This window comes from Astyanax mexicanus, chromosome 4, assembly GCF_023375975.1.
Source record: "Astyanax mexicanus isolate ESR-SI-001 chromosome 4, AstMex3_surface, whole genome shotgun sequence".
NCBI classification, from domain to species: Eukaryota; Metazoa; Chordata; class Actinopteri; order Characiformes; family Acestrorhamphidae; genus Astyanax; species Astyanax mexicanus.
In genome coordinates, this window is record NC_064411.1 from 10,121,906 (window position 1) to 10,144,885 (window position 22,980).

The window sequence follows — 22,980 nt, forward strand, 5'->3', positions numbered from 1 at the left end:
CAGAAGCGCCTGACCTGGGCTGGAGTCTGGAGGAAGACTGGGGAGAAGGAAATGCCAAAATGCCTGAAGTCCAGTGTCAAGTACCCACAGTCAGTGATGGTCTGGGGTGCCATGTCAGCTGCTGGTGTTGGTCCATTGTGTTTTATCAAGGGCGGGATCAATGCGGCTAGCTATCAGGAGATTTTGGAGCACTTCATGCTTCCATCTGCTGAAAAGCTTTATGGAGATGAAGATTTCATTTTTCAGCAGGACCTGCTCACAGTGCCTAAACCACTGGTAAACGGTTTACTGACCATGGTATTACTGTGCTCAATTGGCCTGCCAGCTCTCCTGACCTGAACCCCATAGAGAATCTGTGGGATATTGTGAAGAGAAAGCTGAGATATGCAAGACCCAACACTCTGGATGAGCTTAAGGCCGCTATCAAAGCATCCTGGGCCTCCAGAACACCTCAGCAGTGCCACAGGCTGATTGTCTCCATGCCATGCCGCACTGAAGCAGTCAATTCTGCCAAAGGATTCCCGACCAAGTTTTAAGTGCATAACTGAACATAATTTTTGAAGGTTGACTCTTTTTGTATTAAAAACACTTTTCTTTTATTGGTCGGATAAAATATGCAATTTTTTTTAGATAGGGATTTTTGTTTTTTCTTTACTTTTTTGCCAAAGCCATCAATATTAAAACAATAAAAGGCTACTTCAGTTGTGTGTAATGAATCTAAAATATATGAAAGTCTAATGTTTCTGTACATTACTGAAAATAATGAACTTCATCACAATATGCTATTTTTGTTTTAGAAGGACCTGTATGTTGGTCTTTCAAAAGTAGTGAAAAATTAAAAAAGTTGTAACTTTTTTTTTTTTTTTTGAAAAACGAGTGATTAGGATTTTGTTTTAATAATTGTTATTTTGGACAATTATTAGTTTGGATAATTATTATTTTGGATATTAATAGGATAATTAAACATGCACTGGATCAAATTGACCCAAAAAAATGAAAAATGAACATAGGAGGGTTAAGGCATGAAGCCACAGGAAAATAAAGGACAAAATGCCAAATAATGAATATGACCAATTTACAGATTCACAAAGAAGCGTCTATTTCATGAAATCAGTCTAACCGATCCACAGACATAAACAGATTCAAACTGTTCAGCTGTTCTGTTTGTGAAGTCAGTTCCAAATCAGAACCACTAATAATAGGTAATGAGTTTATAGCACTTACAGAATTCTTTTTGGTAGATACTAGATACAGCAGACACTAAAATTAAAGTATTGCCTACAATACTATGCAGTCTATTATCAAATTACACATTATATTCATTTAATTAAGCAGACATTTAAAAAAAACAGTGTATCTAATTTACTATTATTACTATTTTATTGTGTTACTGCAATATTTTACAATTAAAATGAATAAACAGTAAAGCATTCTCTGTATGTGATTTACACACAAAATTAACATCAACAAAACATAACTTTATATTTTTAATGTAAAACAACACAACCACAGCATAAACAGCTCAGCCAATAATCTTACACGGGGCCACACACTGCACACTCCACACACTGAACACACCACACACACATACCTGGAATACCATACCAATTGCCTTGCAACACCTTAACAACCACCTGACATAACATAGAAATCAACTTGCAACACCTCTGAAACCATCTAGGATATGATCATTTAAATTTGTACATTTCAAATTGTCGATTTAACACTTTAATTCTGACAGAACAACTTTGACAGAACAGAGCAATCACATTTGAACTTTGTTTTTTACATTTCAGGATCTAGTGTTTTCACTTCTGTAACCTGTTGTCCCTTAGCTGTAACTGACAGGTCCACTGGCAGCCTTTTAATTAGCTCATCAGCCTCTTCAGTTAAGAGCCCTGGGGGTACACTCAGCTCCTCCAGATCTTTTGTTAGAAGGAGAACATTGCCATCATCAGACTCTGCCACTCCAACAACTGTGATGCTTCTTCTTTCATGTTCCTCTTCAGTTTCCTGTAGTATATTCATTTAAGAAGTTTGAACATTAGAAATGGCGGGTATGTACTGGACACACATACACATAAAGTAAAAGGCACAATTTTTACATTTACTGACGTTACTGTAATTGAGTAGATTTTGAGTAATTTGTAATTTTTTAAGTAGTTTTACTTTTACTTAATTACATTTTGACACAAGTAATTTACTTCGCTACATTGAAAAACTCCTCTTTACTGAGTAAAAAATAAAATGCTGGGAAAAAACTGTCTGAACTATAAAAAAGTGATTCAATTAAATTAAAATAGCCTAGTTAATTTTATGAGTTTAGGCTTGAAACCTAGAATGGTTCTGAGAGAATCAGCCAAACTCACATGCAGCTAAACGTGGGTAATCCAGGTCCAGAAATTAAAACTCCATCCCTGGCTAGGCTAGGAGAGCATTGAGAGTAGGTAACACTGGCATTAAAAAGCTTCTACTTTTTCGTCTTAACGCGTCCTATCACAAAGCAGAAAAATGTCATAATTAATATATGGCTGTGTTTATGAATAATTATAGGATCAACACACAATATGCAATATATTGAAGCTTAGAATCTCTGCTTTTCTGTTATCTAGCAGATTTAGCTGTATTTCCTTTTAGAAAATTTAGGGCGAAATATGCCTATTTATTAAAATATTACTTATAATTTGCATATTTGCTTTTTACGTACGTCCATATTTGATTCAATGTGGACATGTTACACATCCTTCCAAATGCCTGACTCTCAGGATTATGGAACAGCCAACCATTTCACTGTACAGTTCCTTAATAAGAGCCTAAAGAGTGTTAGACTGTTTTATACAGTTCTACAGCAGCTTGTGTAATTAATCCCCCTGGGTAACTAGAGCTCTTCTAGTTGCATAGATTTTGCTGCTTCAAAATCGCTCCAAATAAGTAAATCCATCAGTCCATTCTACAGTAATCCTCATTTTTGTCAAAGCAGTGCTTATAATATCGAATTTAATGCTTTAGGTTTGGCTGGATTTACAGCTTACTAATGCACATGCGCAGAATCAACAGAGTCTTCTCTGAAGAAAGACATGTGAATCAGCCAATCAGGTGCCGCGTTAGGCGGAGACAGATCTGTGGCAGGGTTTGTAACCCAACACTGTCACTAAGCAGATATATAGAATACAGAAACGCATTCTTTAGGAGGAAGAAAGGAATATCTCAGGAGCAGATCACTATATCTAACCAGTGGAAGAGAGCAGTTTATACACACACATATAAATATTTCATTTTAAAAAAATTGTTGAAAATCTGAAAAGTACCTGTATTTTTTTCTTGTTTTTACCATATTTTGAATATTACATGTTCACTTGTATATTTTAGGTGTTTTCAATAAATTTTGTAATATTAATTGATAAAATTAAAATTCTCTGAATAATTTAATATTAGCGTAAAAATCGTTAAAATCCCTTTTAAACAACACTGAACTAAACTGGAGACATATCAAACTGCCTAGGTTAGCTAAGACGTTAGCTGAGCTGCACTACGTTACGTGCTTAACCTGCGTCCATAAATAGAGTTTACCTTTCTGAAAGTCTTGGTGGTGAGAGAAATCCCTCATAATGTTCTCTGTGTTTATTTTCCACCGATTTTATCACACATAGTTTGCGCTGAGTTTTGTTCTTCATGGCAGCGCAGCTGAACTTTTCTCAGCAGTGTATTACAATTAGCGGGAGAGGCGCTGTGTAAATCAGCTGTGTAGCCTGGGGTCTGTGTGCGCAGCTCAGGGGAACTGGTGTCCTGTCGAGTTACGCTACCCATCGATATGTGCTTCTTTATGGCACTGCGCATGCGCCAACCAACATTCTTTTTTGTATGATTTCATGTTTTTAATAATAATTCCTTGTTTTTATTGGGAACTTAACAATCTGCTTGAATGTTTAAAAAAAAACGTAAATAGCAGTTAAAGCATAGCAATGCCAAGTTTAAAAAAAATAATTCTGATAAAACTGTAAAACTATAAAAATACGGTTTATAGTCACCTACATAATTAAAAGTAACTATGTAACTTTTACTGCAAGTATATTTTAAATTGAGTACTTTTTTACTTTTACTCGAGTATCAACACGGGCCGTGCCCGCTCCTGCGCTCATTAGACTCCTAGTCTGAGTTTTGCTGCGCAGCGGGCCGTGCCCGCTCTTATACCCTTTTGGACTCGCAGTCCACGTTTTGCTACGACGGCGTCCAGAAGTCGTGCCCCTCAAAGGTCAACGTTATGCTTATCATACGCTTATAAATAAGCTCACCCAGTTTATACAAATGTATATAAAGTACCTAATAAATGTATGCTATACCATAACATGAGCGCAACTATATATAATACACATGTACCCAGCAAATAACACTTAAATCTTGAACACCTCTTTTAAGCCTGTTTTATAATGGTTTTCCTTCCAGAATATGTGAACCAGGTAAACGATCCTCCTGTGGGTAATTATGTCTTTTCATATTTTTGGGATAGGCTCCGCCCCCGCCGTACCTGTACGCCAGGATCTGCGAGGTTCCAGACGCAGCGGACCTGGGCTTTCCACGGGGCTTTCGCCAAAGACTCTATATACACTATATTCACTATCACTAATTGTCATACGTGTTTATTGGTGATTAAATCTTTCTTGCTGCACTTTGTCTCTAGAGTTTTCCCGCTAGAACTTCTATATCATTCACTTGATTTAACTTTTTTTATCCATGGCCCCTCCCCGGGCTATTACAGAAACATCCAGAAGTTACAAATCAGCTTCTTAGTGAGTCACTGGACGTTTGATCATTTTGAAGACCCATTTGCCAGAGTTTCCACTACATATATGCAAGACTCCGCTGTCAAGAAGCTGTTTGGAGTAGTGGAAGCACAAGAAATTGAGAATTCCCAGTCTGCATGCTATAAAGGACAAGGACCCGCTCATGTCCTTGCTGTTAGATCTGAGTGCATTGGATTTTTAAAGGACATCGTTGATGGTGATATTTTGAAATCACATCCATTGTTCCCTGTTTGACCCAATGCCCTACAGCTGATACTGTATACTGATGAAGTCTTTAAAAATTTACTTTATTTCATTAATTTAGTTAAAAACGTGAAAGCTCCTTAAAAGCTGTCAGCAGAGGGAAGCATGACGTGCTGTAAAATTTTGTAAGACAACTCTGCACTGACTTTAGACTTGATAATAAAACACAGTGGATCAACACCAGCAGATGACATGTCTCTCCAGAGGGTTTTAATACGGCTTTAAAACAAATATTCTTCTCACGTTTTGTCAAGCACTGTTTGGACCTGGTTTGATGGATCTAACTTTTACTGATATGTGGGGCGAGGTGAGCGCTGTATGTGTGTGTGCTGAAGTAAAGACCTGTAAAAAAAAAACGCAGCAGTGAAACAGTGTAAAACGCACTCTTTCGGTTCTAATTCAGGAACTATGCATCCTATAGGAAATGCAGGTAAATATGATAGATAACTGATATTTTAAGATTTAAATTGGCATATTGGGTGTCCATATTGAATCTATAATTATTCAGAAACACAGATAGATATTAATTATGTCACCGGCGGGCCAGGGCACATTAAGAGGTTAAGACTGTTACTCAAGCAAGTAATAATTATTTAGATGGTCATTTAGGTAGCTGGCTTGTGTATACAGATCTGTAATGTATAAACTGATACAGGAGTTGTAAAGTTAGTCACCAGGAGATGCTGGATGGCTGTAATCCTGCTCCATAGCGTTAGTGTTCGGCTCGGTTAGCATTCGGTTTGGTTAGTGTTCGGCTCGGTTAGCATTCGGTTTGGTTAGCGTTCGACTCGGTTAGCAGGTTGTTCAGGTTTGTTTGTTTAATTTGCTGTTTGAGCAGAAAGGTAGGCTGCTGTAGTACCAGCATTTTGCTATGCTGCTCCGTTTTGTCTGTATGTTCTACCCGCGCTGTTTACCCCGCTATTGTTTACTCCCGTATATCAAACCCGGAAATGGTATCGATACCCATTGCCAATACTGATACTGTGTGTATGTGCCAGTATTGGTGCCGATACGTTATCGGTGCAACCCTAACTATAAGCATATGAATACAAGTTAAACGCATGTTACTATACCATTGGAAGTAAATGTATCCCTTTTAAGCCTTAAAAAAACAATTTCTTTCTTAATTTCAATCTGAAATTGACTATCATGTTTCACTTCAACCCAAATCCATTTCACACTGTTTTTTTTCCCTTTGGGCGACTTCGTGTATTTAACAAATAATAACATAAGATAATCTCATGCCTATAGGTTTCATGTCACACATATATTGAGAAAACACAATGAGATTGCAGATCTGCCATATAAAAGCCTTTTATTAAAACACACAGAAGAGTAAATATAGAGGTGAAGCAATACAAAGATAATTGTTGGTACTGGATAAAAAATATTAAGAAACTAAATCATTTGGATGTTCTTAGTAAATTTGAAGAATAAAAAACCTTCAGCAACATATAATACTCAAAAAGGGAATGATGAGCGTATAAAACTTGACATAAACAATGCAACCAAATAATCACCTATATCCCTCTATAGCATAGGTCGGCAATAGGCGGCCCGCAGGCCAGATGCGGCCCGCAAGCAAGAAACATCTGGCCCGTGAGGTTGAACTATAATGAAAAAAAAAAATCGGACTGTCCGTCTCAAAAATGCTCTTTATTTAGAAATTTTCCAAAACAGAAAAATTTATTAAAGATTTTTTGATAGAGCCACGGGCTGTTTGATAATTGCTAGCTTCTTTATTCTGTTTTTTTTTTTTTATTCGTTTGTTTGTTTTTTATTTACCAAACAGGTATATCATTAATAGCGCCCCCAATGGTCAGTCCACAGATTTCACCCACATCAGCCCACTTGAATGTCTGCTTGTCATTTTAAGAGCGCCCTCCCGCCACCGCCAATCCCCCAGCCCACCCCCCCCCCCCCCCCCCCGCCAAGTGCTTGTGGCCCGCCATGTAATGGTTTGGAAAAAATCTGGCCCGCGGCCAAACTTAATTGCCGACCCCTGCTCTATAGTAACACATTTTTAATCAGAGCGACTGAATCATAGACAAATGAGAACACCAGCAGAGGGAGTGAATGAGGCTGCAACCTTACTGCGCTACACAAGTCTGGAGTGGGTTGATTTCAGTATGGGAACTACGGCTGGAGCATTTTATTTAACCTCTGGAAAGGATTTAGTTGGCCTCTCTGCGGGGGTCTGGATGCTCCTCCGGTCCACACGGCAGTACCCGGAACAGTGTCGTCTCTCTGTGGCTCTGGTGGTGTTTTCCCCGTCTCCTTTCATATGGATGGACCTTAGGTTAAAGGTTTGGTCCTAAACATTTAGTTGCAAGCTAAGAATCCTACTTTACTCCTAAAAACTACGACATCTAAATTTTAAAGACTAAGTTATGCTAATCTAACATCTGGTGCAAGCACAATGTAAGATGCAAGATGGCGACGCACAGTAGTGCAGCGGCTTCTCACGTTCCTAGCTAACACCCTATTTTGAGCTGTTTTTACGTCAGTTCTGACCCAACTTCCGCTCTTTGGATAACAAGCTTGATCTGCTGCGACTGAGGGTGAGTGTTTCTGAGGAGATGAGGAACTGCGCTGTGATTTGTCTCACCTGGCTGAACCAGACCATGCCGGACTCAGCCTTCCAGCTCGCTGGCCGGTAGCTCTTCCAAGCAGACCGCAGCCTGCTTTCGGGGAAAGACCGGGGGGGTGGCTTGTGCGTCTACATAAACAAAGGTTGGTGCACAAACTGCGTGTTGGTAAACAGCCACTGCTCCGAGGCCACAGAACAGCTGAGTGTCGCCCACACTATCTGCCTCGTGAGTTTTCGGTGGTGTTCGTGAATGCTGTTTAAATAGCACCGGATGCTAATGCTAACAACGCGCTGAAGGAGCTTTATGACAACACTAGCTCGCTTCAAAACAAGCATCCGGATGCGTTCTACGTGGTAGCGGGCGATTTTAACCACGTAGAACTGAAGAACACGCTGAACAACACGTGAACATGCCAACGCGAGGTAATAACACGCTAGACTGTGTTTACACCAACAGAGCCTTCCCCTGCCCCCACCTCGGGCTTTCCGACCACATCTCCTTCATGCTGGTCCCTGCATACCACCCCCCGCTGCGACGCTCCAAACCCACACAGAAGACCATCACTGTGTGGCCCAATGCCGGCGACGCTGTGCTGCAGGACTGCTTCGACTGCACAGATTGGCAGGTCTTCAGGGAGGCTGCTTAGTGTGAGGGGGAGCTGGATCTGGAGGAATACACATCTGCTATTCTTGGGTACATCAGCAAGTGTGTGGAGGATGTGCCCTGGCTGAACACAGAAGAGAGCTGACTGTTGGAGTTAAGAGGGCAAAAGCTGCATATGCTCAGAAAATCCAGGGACACTTTTCCTCCCAGGATCCACAGAGCATGTGGAGGGGCATCAAGTGCATCACGGACTACAAATCTAACGTTGCACAAAGCTCCAAAGACCCATCCCTGCCTGAGCGCACACACTTTTTTCCCACTCCCCTCAGGCCGGAGGCTGCGGAGCATCAAGTGCAAAACAACGAGACTGAGAAACAGCTTCATTCCGGAAGCTGTAAGACTCTCAAACTCCACCTAACAACACACTGCACTGACACACAAGGACAATTACTGTTTACAAACACTGTCACTTTAGCCGCACTGAGACACTTTATCTTTTACTGCTCTAATTTCATTATCATGCTGCTATAGCACACTTGCACTCTGGACTTCATGTTGCTGCAACATGTCTTCTCTTCTATTTATTTTTCTTTTTTGGGGGTATTTATCTTATCTATTATGTATATTCTATTTTTATTGTATTCCTTTATTTATCTATATATCTATTTTAATAACAGCTCTTGGGTATAAACTGGATCGTGAGATCACAATTTCGTTCCATCTCATGTACCACATGAGATGCGAGTGACAATAAAATCTCCTTGAATCCTTGACAGTGCCCTCATTCGAATGACCTTCCCTTCTCCAGAACGGAACTCTTACCGTAACTACCCTAAAAACTGAGCTCTGTCTCACAAAGAATGTCCTGAAATATCAAACATACGAGAAAACACAACATGGAATTCAATAAACATGATTGCTGGATAAGATTCATTTTGCTGAACCTGTAAAATCCATTGTTAAAATAAGTTAATGTTTGTTTCTGGTGGAACATGTAGGATTAAGGTGTTCTGTCCAAAAGATTTTAATTGCCGTGGGACAAATTTGGGATAGTTTTCTCTCCTGTGTGAATGCGCTGGTGTTTATTGAGTTGACTCTGTTGAGTAAAACTGTTCCCACATTCTGAGCAGTAATATGGTTTCACTCCTGTGTGAATGCGCTGGTGATTTTTGAGAGTACCCTGTTCAGTAAAACTCTTCCCACAGTCTGAGCAGTGATACGGTTTCTCACCTGTGTGAATACGCTGGTGTATTTTGAAATGACTCTGTTGATTAAAACTCTTCCCACAGTATAAACAGTGATACGGTTTCTCTCCTGTGTGAATGCGCTGGTGTTTTTTGAGACTACTCTGTTGAGTAAAACTCTTCCCACAATCGGAGCAGTAATACGGTTTCTCTCCTGTGTGAATGCGCTGATGCAGTTTGAGAGTCCCCAGTTGATTAAAACTGTTCCCACAGTCTGAGCAGTAATACGGTTTCTCTCCTGTGTGAATGCGCTGGTGTATTTTGAGATCGCTCTGTTGAGTAAATCTCTTCCCACAGTCTGAGCAGTGATACGGTTTCTGTCCTGTGTGAATGCGCTGGTGGACTTTGAGATGACTCTTTGTAGTAAATCTCTTCCCACAGTCTGAGCAGTAATACGGTTTCTCTCCTGTGTGAATGCGCTGGTGTATTTTGAGATGACTCTGTTTACTAAAACTCTTCTCACAGTCTGAGCAGTAATACGGTTTCTCTCCTGTGTGAATGCGCTGGTGTTTTTTGAGATCACTCTGTTTAGTAAAACTCTTGACAGAGTGCTGATGTTTCTCCATGTCGGGTCTTGGCTTCATTTGTCTGTTAAATGCAACAATTTCTGTGTGTTCTGGAGATTCTTCAGGACGGCTTCTGCTTCACCTCTTTCAGCAGTTTAACATTGCTCGTAGTTAAATATCCTGGTTGTTGGTGATGAATTTTAGGGGAATATTTTCATTTCTGGAAAAAAAAACAAAGAAAAATGCCATTGAATATTAATATAAAAGCAGGTCAATTAACTGAAGAGAACTGTCTAAATCAATCAGTTACACTACATTGACAAAACTACTGGGACATCTTCATATTACCATAAAAGCTTCTGTACTGTACCTGGTGGTCCTCCAGCCACTAGAGGGAGGCCACATTTTGCCATTTGCAATAATCAGGCAGACACCTGCTTAGTGCCTTTATAAGGACTGCCCACTGTTCAGACAGTCTTGATTCTGTTCCAGTCTCACTAGAAGCTGAGAACTTTCTTAGTTTGAAAGAAAGAAAGACAAATGTCCTTAGGTTTTATTTTAAAGCCTCCTTGGGTGTTCTCCTGGGGCTGCTTTTTGTTTTCCCTTCTTCTGGGGTATTCTTGTGTTTTCTACCTTTTGTTAGTTCTGGATAAAAGACTCAAAGTTGATCTTGAGAAGATACTCGTATTCCCATTTCCCTGAGTATCTTTATTTAAAGGCACACTAGGAAGGATTTCCTTGACTGTTGAAGTTTTTAAAGAAGTAAAATTACAGCTTCTGACTCACTGCAACGCTGCGCTGAGGTGTATTAGGAGGAATAGCGGTCCTCTCGTGTCTGTGCCGGAGCTCCTCTGAGCTCAAACCAGGCTCTGTAAGTTTGCCTCTTTCGAGAACTGCGACCTGCTTTCCACCCTGCAGTTCTAACCAGGGGCGTCCCTGGCCTGGGCTTCAGGGGCTTTATCCCAGAATCATTTTGCTCAGCTCAGCTATATTATTAATGATGAGACAGGCCACTGAAAACAACGAAACAACACTGAAAACAACGTTTTCATGTGGAAGAAAGGCCAAAACTGAGACAAAAACCTCAGTTTTTAAAAAATATCCTGGTTTGTGTGGACGGGGCCTTAATCCATAGACATTATAATTTGTAGCTGTAGCTTGACTGCAGCTACAAAATTTATGTAGCAGAAACACGGTTGCTGTCCAGTACTGAATACAATGTTTAACTACTACGTTAGTATTTCACTTTACACTATAATACATTAATCCATACTTATACCACTCTAATATATTGACCTTTTTTACCATTATTAAATATGTTAAACTGCTCTAATAAAGGTGTCTGATTTTCTCTTATAAATATCTTCATCTTTGTATTTTCTGACTTGCAGTATATCTCCATCCTTTACTTTCTATATTAAACTATTTAGAATGTAGCCTGGCTGCCAGTCACACAGTGCAATTTGTTTATTATTTACAAGTTTTGTCAATAGTCGTCAATTATTTTTTATATTTTATTAGTTTTTCAATATTTCAGTTAGAATGAGATGTTCTGACCTGAAGCACAAAAAGCTAAAATTATAAGGACATAGACAAAACATTTACATTAAATTGTAAAAGTTACCACAAATAATAATCAAAGACAAAGTTATCCAAATCAGTGCTTGACAAACCTGAGTTTTTACAATTCTTCATAACAGTTCATTATTTATCAACATATTATCTAACATTGATACGCACTCTTTAAAATCCCTTAAATATATATATCTTAAAAAAGGAACATTGGATAAGCAATGTGAATGTTATTGTGCTTTTAAACCAGAAAAACTGCAGCTTCATGGAATAAAAAGAGCATTTTGGTTAAAGCATACAGCAACTGGACTGAGGGGTACATTAATTTTGGAGGTAAATTAAGGTTCTAGCCACCTTTAGCTAACCTAGCCAATGCTATCTAGATAACTAAGCTAAGCTAGCGGGCAATTCCAAACAATAAAATATTATTAGCAGCCTGAATGTCTTAAACACATTAAATGTGTGATGAGTTGTTGTTATATAGACTAAATGGTAAGATAATGTACAAGCTGTCTGCAATGGTTAATCCTTTCCTTTATAATTAACTTTAGCTGTTAGGTGTGGTATTGGTAAGAACACTGGGTCATTTTATAAGCTAATGTTGCTAATGCTAATGCTCCTGCCTTAAGGCTGCAAAAATCTGTAAATCTAAGCTTACTGTAAATAAACAGAAGCGCTTTAAACACCCAAATAAACAGAGAGAAATCAGAGTTTTCAGAGAGAAATCTGTGTAGATTAACATCCAGTGCTCACTTGCCTTTGAGTGAGTGAGTGAGAGAGAAACTTCTCAATACCTTCTGTAGTTCAGCTGATCCTGCTCTTCCCCCGGCGCTCCAGCTACAGACCCCGGAAGCTCAGCGTCATCCGGGTTATGTAGAGCCCCGCCCCCTCCCCCGCTATATCACATTATACCCCATCACCGCTAGAGGGAGCCCGCGAGGGAGTCCTCAATGCATGGAGCTGAATGGAGCTAAACAGCTAAAACTCTCATTTAAAACACTGTATAACTACTTCTCTGGAGTTTTCATTTAATTTTACAAAGTAGAACAAAGTATTTCACTAAAATAGGAAAGAAAACAAACCCCTATATTTCCATTTTCTACAACTAATGTTTTTTATTTAGTAAATTTACTAGCATTACTGCTACTGATGCTGGAGTTACACACAGAGCTCATTTAAAAGGGATTAAAACTGCAGTTTATAAGCTTTAATAATTATCTCTGCAGTGATGAAACAGTTATAGTTGTTCTGTTTTGAGGAAATTAGTATTTTTTTAATTCTATAAAGTATCAAACATTTATAAATTATTAGTTTGCTAAGAATAAACATTTTTAAAAGTTTGATACTTTTTAACAAATAGTACTAATTACTATGGAAAGGTCAGTGCCGTTGTTACAGTACTAATTGTGACATTGATTCTGGCAGAAACCTTTTTTAGTCTAAATTTCATTTAAAATATTATGATTACATTTTCTTTGCATTTACCTTCTTGATGTTCTGCAGATTCTTGAAAAGGAGATCGTACTGCAGCAGATCTTGTTTGTTGCTCACCTTGTCTAAAGTCCTACTATTTATGTATTCTGAAAGATTTACATAAATTGAGGTCATTCACAGCTCCTCCCTGTAAAATCACTCTCTGACATCACAATGGACCATCCTGATTTCTGTATAGAAGGGTACTTCACACTGGTAAAACAATTTAAAACTTTATATGCAAATATAAACTAATTAAACTAATTAATTGTAAAATAAAGAAGGATTTGTTTAAGAGTTTATTTGTTAATAGGATGGTAAAAACAAGTTGGGGCATCACTTGAAGTTTACCATCAACAGTGAGGACCAAGTCCAACTGTTACGACTTTATTACATACAGTGTTAAAAAGGTTTTATCAATTTGGTGCAAGTTTTTAACAGTAACTTTGCATGGCAAATTTTGTCAGTACAAAATAGTTTGAATATCCATGGTGACCATCACAAAGTGAAGAATTGATTATTTAATACAAGGAGTAAGTGCTTCTCTTTGGGGTGGTCAAAATGGTACTATTGATAAATTAAGTGAAAGTTCACCTTATTCAGTTCATTTTCAGAAATCAAATTGTATTATTCAATTTTAAATTAAATATGGACTACATTATTTCCAATAGAACTAAGCATATTAAGAATCACTTGTTAACATAGGGTTCCTGGTGTAAAATACTGAAAGAATCCTGAAGACTTCTTAGTTCTAATGGATCTTTGCATTGAAAAAAAAGTGTTGAAAAAAATGCCAACATTGCTACTTTAACAATAGTGCTGACCTTTAAGTAAAATTTGCTAAGTGCTATTTGTAGGGGAGTTTTACGTGACTCAGGCAACCAGATGTGTTTGTCTTATATTTCTACACAGAACCTGATATAATCTGGCAACAGTAGTCTCCAACATCAGTAACTTCTTCCTTTAATATGTACAAAAAATTGTGTAAAAGTTGGCTAATGTTTTGTAGCAGAATGAAAATGCTTGCTGAATGTATTTTGGAAAAGTTAAAAAAGTTTTTATTATTCAATAAAAAATAAACTCTTAAACAAATTCATTTTATTTTACAAATAATTAGTTTAAAACTGATATTTGCATATGAATTTCAAATGCTTTTACAAGTGTGAAGTACTCTTCTATACAGAAATCAGGATGGTCCATTGTGATGTCAGAGAGTGATTTTACAGGGAGGAGCTGTGAATGACCTCAATTTATGAAAAGCTTTCAGAATACATATAGTAAGACTTTAGACAAGGTGAGCAACGAACAAGATCTGCTGCAGTACGATCTGCTTTTCAAGAATCTGCAAGACATCAAGAAGGTAAATGCAAAGAAAATTTAACCATAATATTTTAAATGAAAAGTATCTAAGTGATATTTGTTGGAGTTGTACAGGAGCAATCAGAGAATCTCTATAGAGGAAAAAACTCACTTCAGAATCTGCTCTGAATCTCAAGCCACTTGACAGAGTCTGGAATGTATAAAAATGTATAAACAATTATTTTTAGCAAAAAAATTAAAATTACTAATTTCCTCAGAACAAGTATAACTGTTTCATGAATGCAGAGATAATTATTAAAGCTTATAAACTGCAGTTTTAATCATTTTAAACATGTTCTGTGTGTAACTCCAGCATCAGTAGCAGTAATGCTAGTAAATCTACTGAATAAAAAACATTAGTTTTAGAAAATGGAAATAAACGGTTTTGTTTTCTTTCCTATTTGAGTGAAATACTTTGTTCTACTTTGTAAAATTAAAGGAAAACTCCAGAGAAGTAGTTATACAGTGTTTTAAATGAGAGTTTTAGCTGTTTAGCTCCATTCAGCTCCATGCATTGAGGACTCCCTCGCGGGCTCCCTCTAGCGGTGTTGGGGTATAATGTGATATAGCGGGGGAGGGGGCGGGGCTCTACATAACCCGGATGAGGCTGAGCTTCCGGGGTCTGTAGCTGGAGCGGAGGAAGAGCAGGATCAGCTGAACAACAGAAGGTATGGAGAAGTTTCTCTTTCTCTCTCTCTCTCTTTCTCTCTCTCTCTCTCTACACACAGATGTCTCTCCTGAAAACTGTTTATTTGGGTGTAAAGCTGTTTATTTACAGTAAACTTAGATTTACAGTTTTTTTCAGCACTAAGGCAGGAGCATTAGCATTAAAATTAGCTTGTAAAATGACCCAGTGTTGTTACCAATACCACACCTAATGGCTAAAGTTCATTATAAAGGAAAGGATTAAACATTACAGACAGCTTGTACATTATCCTACCGTTTAGGCTATATAACAACAATTAATCACAAATTTAATGTGTTTAAGACATTCACGCTTCTAATAGTATTCTATTGTTTGAAATTGCCTGCTAGCTTAGCTACCTATCTAGAAAGCATTGGCTAGGTTAGCCTTAACTTACCTTCAAAATTAATGTACCCTTCTATCCAGTTGCTGTATTTTTTTTAAAAACTTGTTATTCGATATTTTTCTGCATCTTTCATGGTACATAAAAAGCACCACATGGCATTTTATGCAGAGATTTAAAATACGTGGTCAAGCTGCAGCACGCATTTACACAGTGCTTCCTGATGGATTATGCAGTGTAGGGAAATTAGAGCATACTCCAGGGTAGCTTGTGCCTCTGGATCACCTCCGACACTCTGTCGTATACAAGTCCTCTCCCCGTGTTTTCCCCCTTAGGGATTCCACTCTGATAAAAAATTAGAAGCTGAGCGGTGTCCTTTACATCACTACTTTTATCCAGTGCCAATGAATATAATGTAAATTTTATTTACAGCTTGCTAGCTATGTCTTCGTCAATTAGCTCAACGTGGCGAGTCACTGTCCTGCGTGATAAGCTAATTTGTCCTTGCTCTCATGGCACAAGATAGCCGCTGTAACTACCATACACTCTTTGAGAGACTCCCCTTCAGAGAAAGGCTTGCTGGTCTTTGCTAATTTGAATGCCAGCAAATAACTTGCCTTCGTACTTGATTCTTGAATGGCAGCTTGTCGGGTAAAGGTGTTTTGCTGTGCCTTAAAACTAGCCACCAACCTCTTAGCAGTAGCTGTCCTTTCTTGTGTTGACTGGTTGTTAGCGTAATTAGCATGCTTGGTATAATAGTGACGGCTGATGTCGTATTCCGTTAAAACAGCAACGGTTTCTTTGGAAATCAGACACACAGCCTTCGACTGAACTTCAGTGAAAAGGAATTTGTTGTCCATTCCTTATTAAACACTCTGCACTCACTGTCGACTTTTCTTTTCTTTGGCCCACTCATTGTTGCAGACAGGTTCAGAGCAGTGGCAAAGTAATAACTGAGAGTTGCTCGCAAAATGAAATCAATATATCACCGCACCTAATGCAACAACGCGCCACCTGGTGGAATGCCAGGCATTACACGACAAGGTCAAAATAATGCAGTCATAATTATGAAATTATTTGATTTGGGTAATTCTTCGGTGGGCTGGATTAAAAAGAACAACAGGCCGGATGTGGCCCGCGGGCCGTAGTTTGCCCACCCTTGCTCTAGTGGATGGAGGACCACCAGCTCCCCCCTTACACTGTGAACTTAGAATGGGATAAAAATACAGAAGCTTTTATGCTAATATGAAGATGTCCCAGTAGTTTTTGTCTGTATAGTGTAACTGAGTTAGGCAGTTCTCTTTAGTTAATTGACCTGCTTTTATTTTAATATAAAACTGCATTTTTGTTTTTTTTTCCAGAAATGAAAACGTTCTCCTGAAATTCATCACCAACAACCAGGATGTTTAACTAAGAAAGAGGTGAAGCAGAAGCCATCCTGAAGAATCTCCAGAAAACGCAGAAATTGTTTGCTACATTTAACAGACAAAGAAGCCAAGTCCCAACATGGAGAAACATCAGCACTCTGTCAAGAGTTTTACTAAACAGAGTGATCTCACAAAACACCAGCGCATTCACACAGGAGAGAAACTGTATTACTGCTCAGACTGTGGGAAGAGTTTTAATCGACAGGGTCATCTCAAAATACACCAGCGCATTCACACAGGAGAGAAACCGTATCACTGCTCAGACTGTGAGAGGAGTTTTACTAAACAGAGTACTCTCAAAATACACCAGCGCATTCACACAGGAGAGAAACCGTATCACTGCCCAGACTGTAGAATGAGTTTTACTAGACAGAGTACTCTCAAACTGCACAAGCGCATTCACACAGGATTAAAACCATATTACTGCTCAGACTGTGGGAAGAGTTTTACTAGACAGAATACTCTCAAACTACACCAGCGCATTCACACAGGAGAGAAACCGTATTACTGCTCAGACTGTGGAAAGAGTTTTACTACACATAGTGAACTTAGTAAACACCAGCGCGTTCACACAGGAGAGAAACCGTATCACTGTTCAGACTGTGGGAAAAGTTTTACTGAACAGAGTAAACTCAAAAATCACCAGCGCATTCACACAGGAGAGAAGCCGTATCACTGCTTAGACTGCGGAAAGAGTTTTAATCAACAGAGTACTCTCAAAATACACCAGCGCATTCACACAGGAGAGAAACCGTATTACTGCTCAGACTGTGGGAAAAGTTTTACTACACCAAGTTATTTCAAAAATCACCAGCGCATTCACACAGGAGAGAAACCGTATCACTGCTCAGACTGTGGGAAGAGTTTTACTACACAGAGTGATCTCAAAAATCACCAACGCATTCACACAGGAGAGAAACCGTATCACTGCTCGGACTGTGGAAAGAGTTTTACTCAATGGAGTAATCTCAAAAAACACCAGCACATTCACACAGGAGAGAAACCGTACCACTGCTCAGACTGTGGGAAGAGTTTTACTCAACAGAGTAAACTCGAAAAACACCAATGTGTCACTGCTGTTTCCCGGTGCCTGGCACCGAACCCCAGTATCCGTGGTTCAGAGATGCCTGAAGCTGCGAGGCTTCTGAACAAGGCTGAGACAGGAGGGTCAGTAGTTGTAGCCCTGCTGGTGAATTAGAAAAAGAAAAGAGGAAAAAGAAAAGTAAATCATCAGTAGACAGCGCTGATCATCCTTTGGTTTTGCCTTTTAATTTTGGCATTTAAAGTGCCGTCCACTCCAAACACTGAATCACAAAATGTGACTTTGCTATTGATTTTCCATTTTGTGTTTTAATTTAAATTCTGCCAGACGCTCTGATACCGATGCCATCGCGAGACTACGAGAAATCCAACATGGCGGCATCACGCTGCTGGAAGAAAACATGGTAAACTAAGAAAAATACCTCCTTAATTTAACCCTGGATAACATTTTGGACTTCCTGGACTACTACTGTTATCGGTTGTGCATCACGAGCACCAAGGGCAACCCAAAAAAGCAACTGCAACGCGACTGTTCCACTGATACGAAGGAAGACAGCACGAGGACTGAATCTCAGATCAGTCTGCTCCACTCTATTAACGAAAAACTCGCTATCCTTGAGATGATGCACACTGACATAAAAGAGCTCAAAACAAGTATTGAGTTCACCCAGTCACAAATAGACACTCTGCAGGCTGAAAACAAGGACTTAAAACTCTGTCAACAAACTCACTACCGAGAAGGAAACCGTCAAAAATGAAAACAAACTAATGAAAGAAACTATTTTAGACCTCGAGGGCCGCAGCATGCATGACAACTTTGTATTTTATTGGAATCATTGAACGACCCTAAAAAGATCTAGAGCATATAATAAAAGAATTTATGCAATCAGCGCTAAAACGCTCACAGGACACTGTCAACAACATAACTTTCCACATAGTCCACCACATTGAAGTTAAAAATAACAGCAACAGATCAAGACCGATCGTCGCCAAATTCGAACATTACAAACAAAAAGAACTTGTTAAGAGTTGCGATAAAGAGCTTGAGGGAACAAACTATGGACTAAACAACCGGTTGCCCTGTGAAATCCAGGAACGGTGGAAAAAACTTCTACTAGTTCTAAAACAAAACCGGGAGAAAAATAGAAAAAAAGGTCGCTCTCGCAGTGGATAAACTGTACATCAGTGGCGGATGGTGGTCTTTTAAGGAGGGGAAGCTCAATTTCAGCCTACATCTTTACATATGTAGTTTTATTTATACGTAAATTCTGCTCTCCCTGAGATTTTTTTTTTTTTTGTAAACAAAAGGCATTATTTTCAAGTTTTGACTACACAACAAAAAGGTACCCATTCTTTACATTTAACAATTACATAAAAAAAGATGCAATGACATGAATAAACATAAAATGATCAGTAAAAAAAAACATTACGCAAAATCTTTAAAGTTGGTATAGGAAAAAATGCACGTAAATTTATTTCACACAGTTTTAATTTCCTTAAATAATCCCTTTATTAATTTTAATAATTTTAATTATTTTTAATGATAACACAATACTTATTACTGGCCCCTGTTCATTTATGTCCTGAGATGGTTTCATCAAGAGGCATGGACAACAGTACAGAAGTCAGTCTCCAAACACAAGCAGCTACAGAAAAGCACCAGAAATAGAAGCTCGATTTGTTGCTAGTTGTTTTTAATAAAGAAAATGCCGCTATAAGGATTAGGAAAGTCTCAGGTTCAACTCAGAACACAATGAAAATGCTCCCAACACAGAGTTTTACACTAAAAGATCGCTGATTCGCTCATTTCGCTGTCAATCAAAAATGGACTCCGCCATCCAATCATCATGCAGAAGCTGAGCGTCCGAGGCCAGCCCACTGCCCCATAGACCCCCAGAGACGCTGAGCGTCCGATGGGCGGGACAAAGCCCAGCGTTTATCCAATGACTCGTCTCATTTCGCCGCGCGCTTTGCTCCGCTATTGAAGTCTGTGCACTGTTTAAAGCAGCGCTGTGAAGCTGCAGGAATGAGTGAGAGGAAAGCAGCGGCGTTACCAGTGATGAGAAGCTGATTCTGAACTAAGTTCAGTGCGGTGCAGCGCATATTTAATCAGTGACATGTACACACAATAGTATATATTTAACCACTTATGTTTTTTACATTTTAGGGGAAGCTGAGCTTCCCTTGCAGTCTTAGAGCAATTGCCACTGCTGTACATAGATGGGAAACTCTTGCGAGACCTCAATATAACAACGTGGCTTTAATTGGAATTATATTCTCTTTCTCTCTCTCATCCAGTTCGATGTGTGAGTGGGTGTGAGAGTGTATGTGTGTGACTGTGAGTATGGAAGTACATATAGGTGGTGGTGCATGTGTGCAAACGTAAGTAATCAAGAATAGAAAACTGTGTGTGTATCAGTGTATATATGTATAGGTAGGTATATGTGTATACATATATGTATCTTATTATTCTTTGTTTGTGTTTGTAATACATATATATATACAATGTTTCTTTTTCTACTTAGTTCTTTTTCGCTTCAATACCATGATTATTATATTAATTACTATTCCTACTATTTTTTTTTCTTTCTTTAGTCTTTATTCATCTTACCAACACTGAAAGTACCTTAGCTAATTTTTTTTACATTTACATTACTTCATCTCCATTTGGCCCAGCTCGCACATAAAGCCATATATGATGTTTTTACATGTTTTTTTGTTATTTATGTTCATGATACCCTTCCATATTTTGTGTTTTTTGTCTTTTGCCCCTCCTCCTCGTTCCCAAGACCATCCCCCAATATACTGTCTCTGAGCAGAATTTCTCGTCTTCTTTTCAACATGATCACTGTAATCCTGCAAAATTTCCAAATACCTCATCACATGAATACAGCTTTAATTACACTAATTCTCAAACCTAATAAAACCCCAATTCTAATATACAATTAATTCAATACAAAATACTACATAGAATACATTTCACTACCTATAAAATTCACCTGATGGGCCTCACCGACACCAACACCTGTACACACTGTCCAAGCACACTAGACGACCACCATCATGCATTCTGGAACTGCCCCCTTGTCAGACCGTTTTGGTCAGAGGTCATGGAAGAGCTATCCAAGAGCCTCAACATCCTACTCCTTCTGTAGCCCTGCTTGGGGACTTTTCATCTTCATCAACATAAAAATTTCTTCAAAATTCATCTTTATTTCTATGACATTGGCTAAAAAAATTATCCTACTCAACTGAAAAGACATAACTAAACTAGCACTGGTACAACCCGTTAACTGAACACTCCAATTTGGTAAGACGCACATTTACCATAAAATACAATATTAATCACTAAACAACATCTGGTCCCCATTTTGAACTTTGAGCTGATCCCTTCCCCTGTTTGTTTTTGTAAACACTTTTTCTTTTTTTTTAAACATACCTGCTCAATACCTATTACAATAACACCCCTGTTGTCTTGTCCTATTATATGTTGCTTGTCTGTTTTGTAAATATTTCTCTCTATCTTGTTACAAATTTGTTATTCTGTATATGTGCATAATTAATAAAAAATTCAAATGAAAAATCACTGACCTGAGAAGCTGCAGTTTACAGTGTGAACTCTTCAATCCAGAAGAGAGCAGCTCCACTCCTGAATCCTGCATGTCATTGTTACTGAGGTCCAGCTCTTTCAGGGGGGAGTTTTCCAGGTTTAAAACGGATTCCATATTTTCACACGTCTTTACTCCAAGATTACATGAAGCTAGAAAACAGAATTGAACTGTGAAATGTATTTTCTGTCTAAAGAACCTGTGTTTCTTTATACTGAAATAGTGAACATGCAGAAACCTCCACTTTACTGTGATGAGCGTAGGCATGCAGCTCACCAAAAGCTCTGGGACAGATTATAATGAGTTAAAGTAGACCAAGTAAATGTTTAACTAAACAGAAAGAACCTGGCTTTCAAGATTCAAGATTTTTATTGTCACGTAACAGAGTACAGGTGTACAATGGGTGAAACACTAAGGTGCAGATTCCCACTGTTAGAAATTCGGCTTTCAGGAATCAGGAGTCAGAATCAGGAATCAGGAGACAGCTTGAGAGATGACTTGAGTTTATTCTCGTGCAGACAGAAAATCTACACGGGCACAGCTTAGTTGGTCGTTGCTCCCTCTGTGTCCGCCTGACTAGTCCATGTGACTTGTCTGTCTGTTACTGTCTGTGACTGAACTAGACTCTCTGACCGAGACTCAGCTAGACTGAGCTACTAAGACATTTTAGCAGGACTTTACATACAGGAGAAACTGCTTTGAACACAGCAGGGGGAGAAAGGGTAAGGGTTTATGGAGGAGTATGTGGGGGGTGTCATCATTGGGGGTGTCTCTATCAACTTATGTTAAACAAAGGAGAGATGTGAGAGATAAGGGTGAGGGGCAAAAGGTTAGGAGTGTATAGGGAAAAAGGGGGGTTAAGGAGTGAGACAGTTTAGAACCTAAGAAAACTTAATAAAAGTACAATTTGTTGTTGACAGAATCTCTCATTGCTCCCTCTGATTCTCCCAACATGGAGAATCACAAAACTATGTACAATAAATTGTCATATGTATAAACAATTAAAGAGCTGTAACTATACAACTGTAATTGTACCATAAATGTCAGAAAAGTTGATGTAACCAAGTATTGGATCTGTTTATGGCTGTTACTTGGTCCCAAAAATGTTCCTGAAGAATAATGAAGAAAGTTTCAGTAGTTGTCCATGGTTTTCCAAGAGGCTTGCTCCCATGTGGTGATGTCTCCTCTTACATCACACATCTCCTCTTTTGAGCAGCCACATTGTGTGTGTGTGTGTGTGTGTGTGTGTGTGTGTGGATGTCCATGGCGATTGCTTCAATGTCGGTGAAAGGCAGGTCATCTGGGAAGTCCACTTTGAACATCAGTTGTCTCTTCAACTGTTGAGGCTTGCGTCCGACACGTCACAAATTGTTCTCGCCATGCTGGATTGGCTGGAGCACTGTCTGGCTCCAACAGATCTGTAACAGAGGAAACACTGAGCAGTAAATTGTTCATTGATGTTGATTATGTCTTTTTTTTTTTT

General features: G+C 38.8%; 8 protein-coding genes across 13 annotated transcripts in view; 3 read left to right on the forward strand and 5 right to left on the reverse strand.

Moving 5' to 3' along the window:
• The window catches only part of LOC125801206 (zinc finger protein 585A-like), a 308,944-nt gene extending 296,549 nt beyond the window's left edge, over positions 1 to 12,395 (reverse strand). The window contains exon 1 of the mRNA XM_049477565.1: positions 12,356 to 12,395. The gene's annotated coding sequence lies outside the window, so the exon portion shown is untranslated. The remainder of the gene's footprint in view (positions 1 to 12,355) is intronic.
• Positions 1 to 18,916, forward strand: part of LOC125801280 (zinc finger protein 239-like) — a 316,465-nt gene extending 297,549 nt beyond the window's left edge. For both annotated transcript variants that reach the window (XM_049477734.1, XM_049477733.1), the window contains exon 2: positions 16,783 to 18,916. In XM_049477734.1, coding sequence (XP_049333691.1) covers positions 16,928 to 18,046 — 1,119 coding nt within the window. In that variant the 5' untranslated portion in view covers positions 16,783 to 16,927 and the 3' untranslated portion in view covers positions 18,047 to 18,916. The remainder of the gene's footprint in view (positions 1 to 16,782) is intronic.
• Positions 1 to 22,980, forward strand: part of LOC125801199 (zinc finger protein 271-like) — an 883,173-nt gene that overhangs the window by 223,892 nt on the left and 636,301 nt on the right. The window lies entirely within an intron of this gene.
• Positions 1 to 22,980, reverse strand: part of LOC125801195 (zinc finger protein 585A-like) — a 357,158-nt gene that overhangs the window by 148,646 nt on the left and 185,532 nt on the right. The window lies entirely within an intron of this gene.
• The window catches only part of LOC125801239 (zinc finger protein 484-like), a 241,143-nt gene that overhangs the window by 148,646 nt on the left and 69,517 nt on the right, over positions 1 to 22,980 (reverse strand). The gene's annotated exons all lie outside the window — the stretch shown is intronic.
• The window catches only part of LOC125801558 (zinc finger protein 585A-like), a 198,612-nt gene that overhangs the window by 106,115 nt on the left and 69,517 nt on the right, over positions 1 to 22,980 (reverse strand). The window lies entirely within an intron of this gene.
• LOC111190407 (uncharacterized) overlaps positions 1 to 22,980 on the forward strand; it is a 305,136-nt gene that overhangs the window by 66,181 nt on the left and 215,975 nt on the right. The gene's annotated exons all lie outside the window — the stretch shown is intronic.
• LOC111190059 (NLR family CARD domain-containing protein 3-like) overlaps positions 22,794 to 22,980 on the reverse strand; it is a 260,290-nt gene continuing 260,103 nt past the window's right edge. Inside the window, exon 17 of the mRNA XM_049478460.1 lies at positions 22,794 to 22,915. Within this exon, the coding sequence (XP_049334417.1) occupies positions 22,794 to 22,915 (122 nt within the window). The remainder of the gene's footprint in view (positions 22,916 to 22,980) is intronic.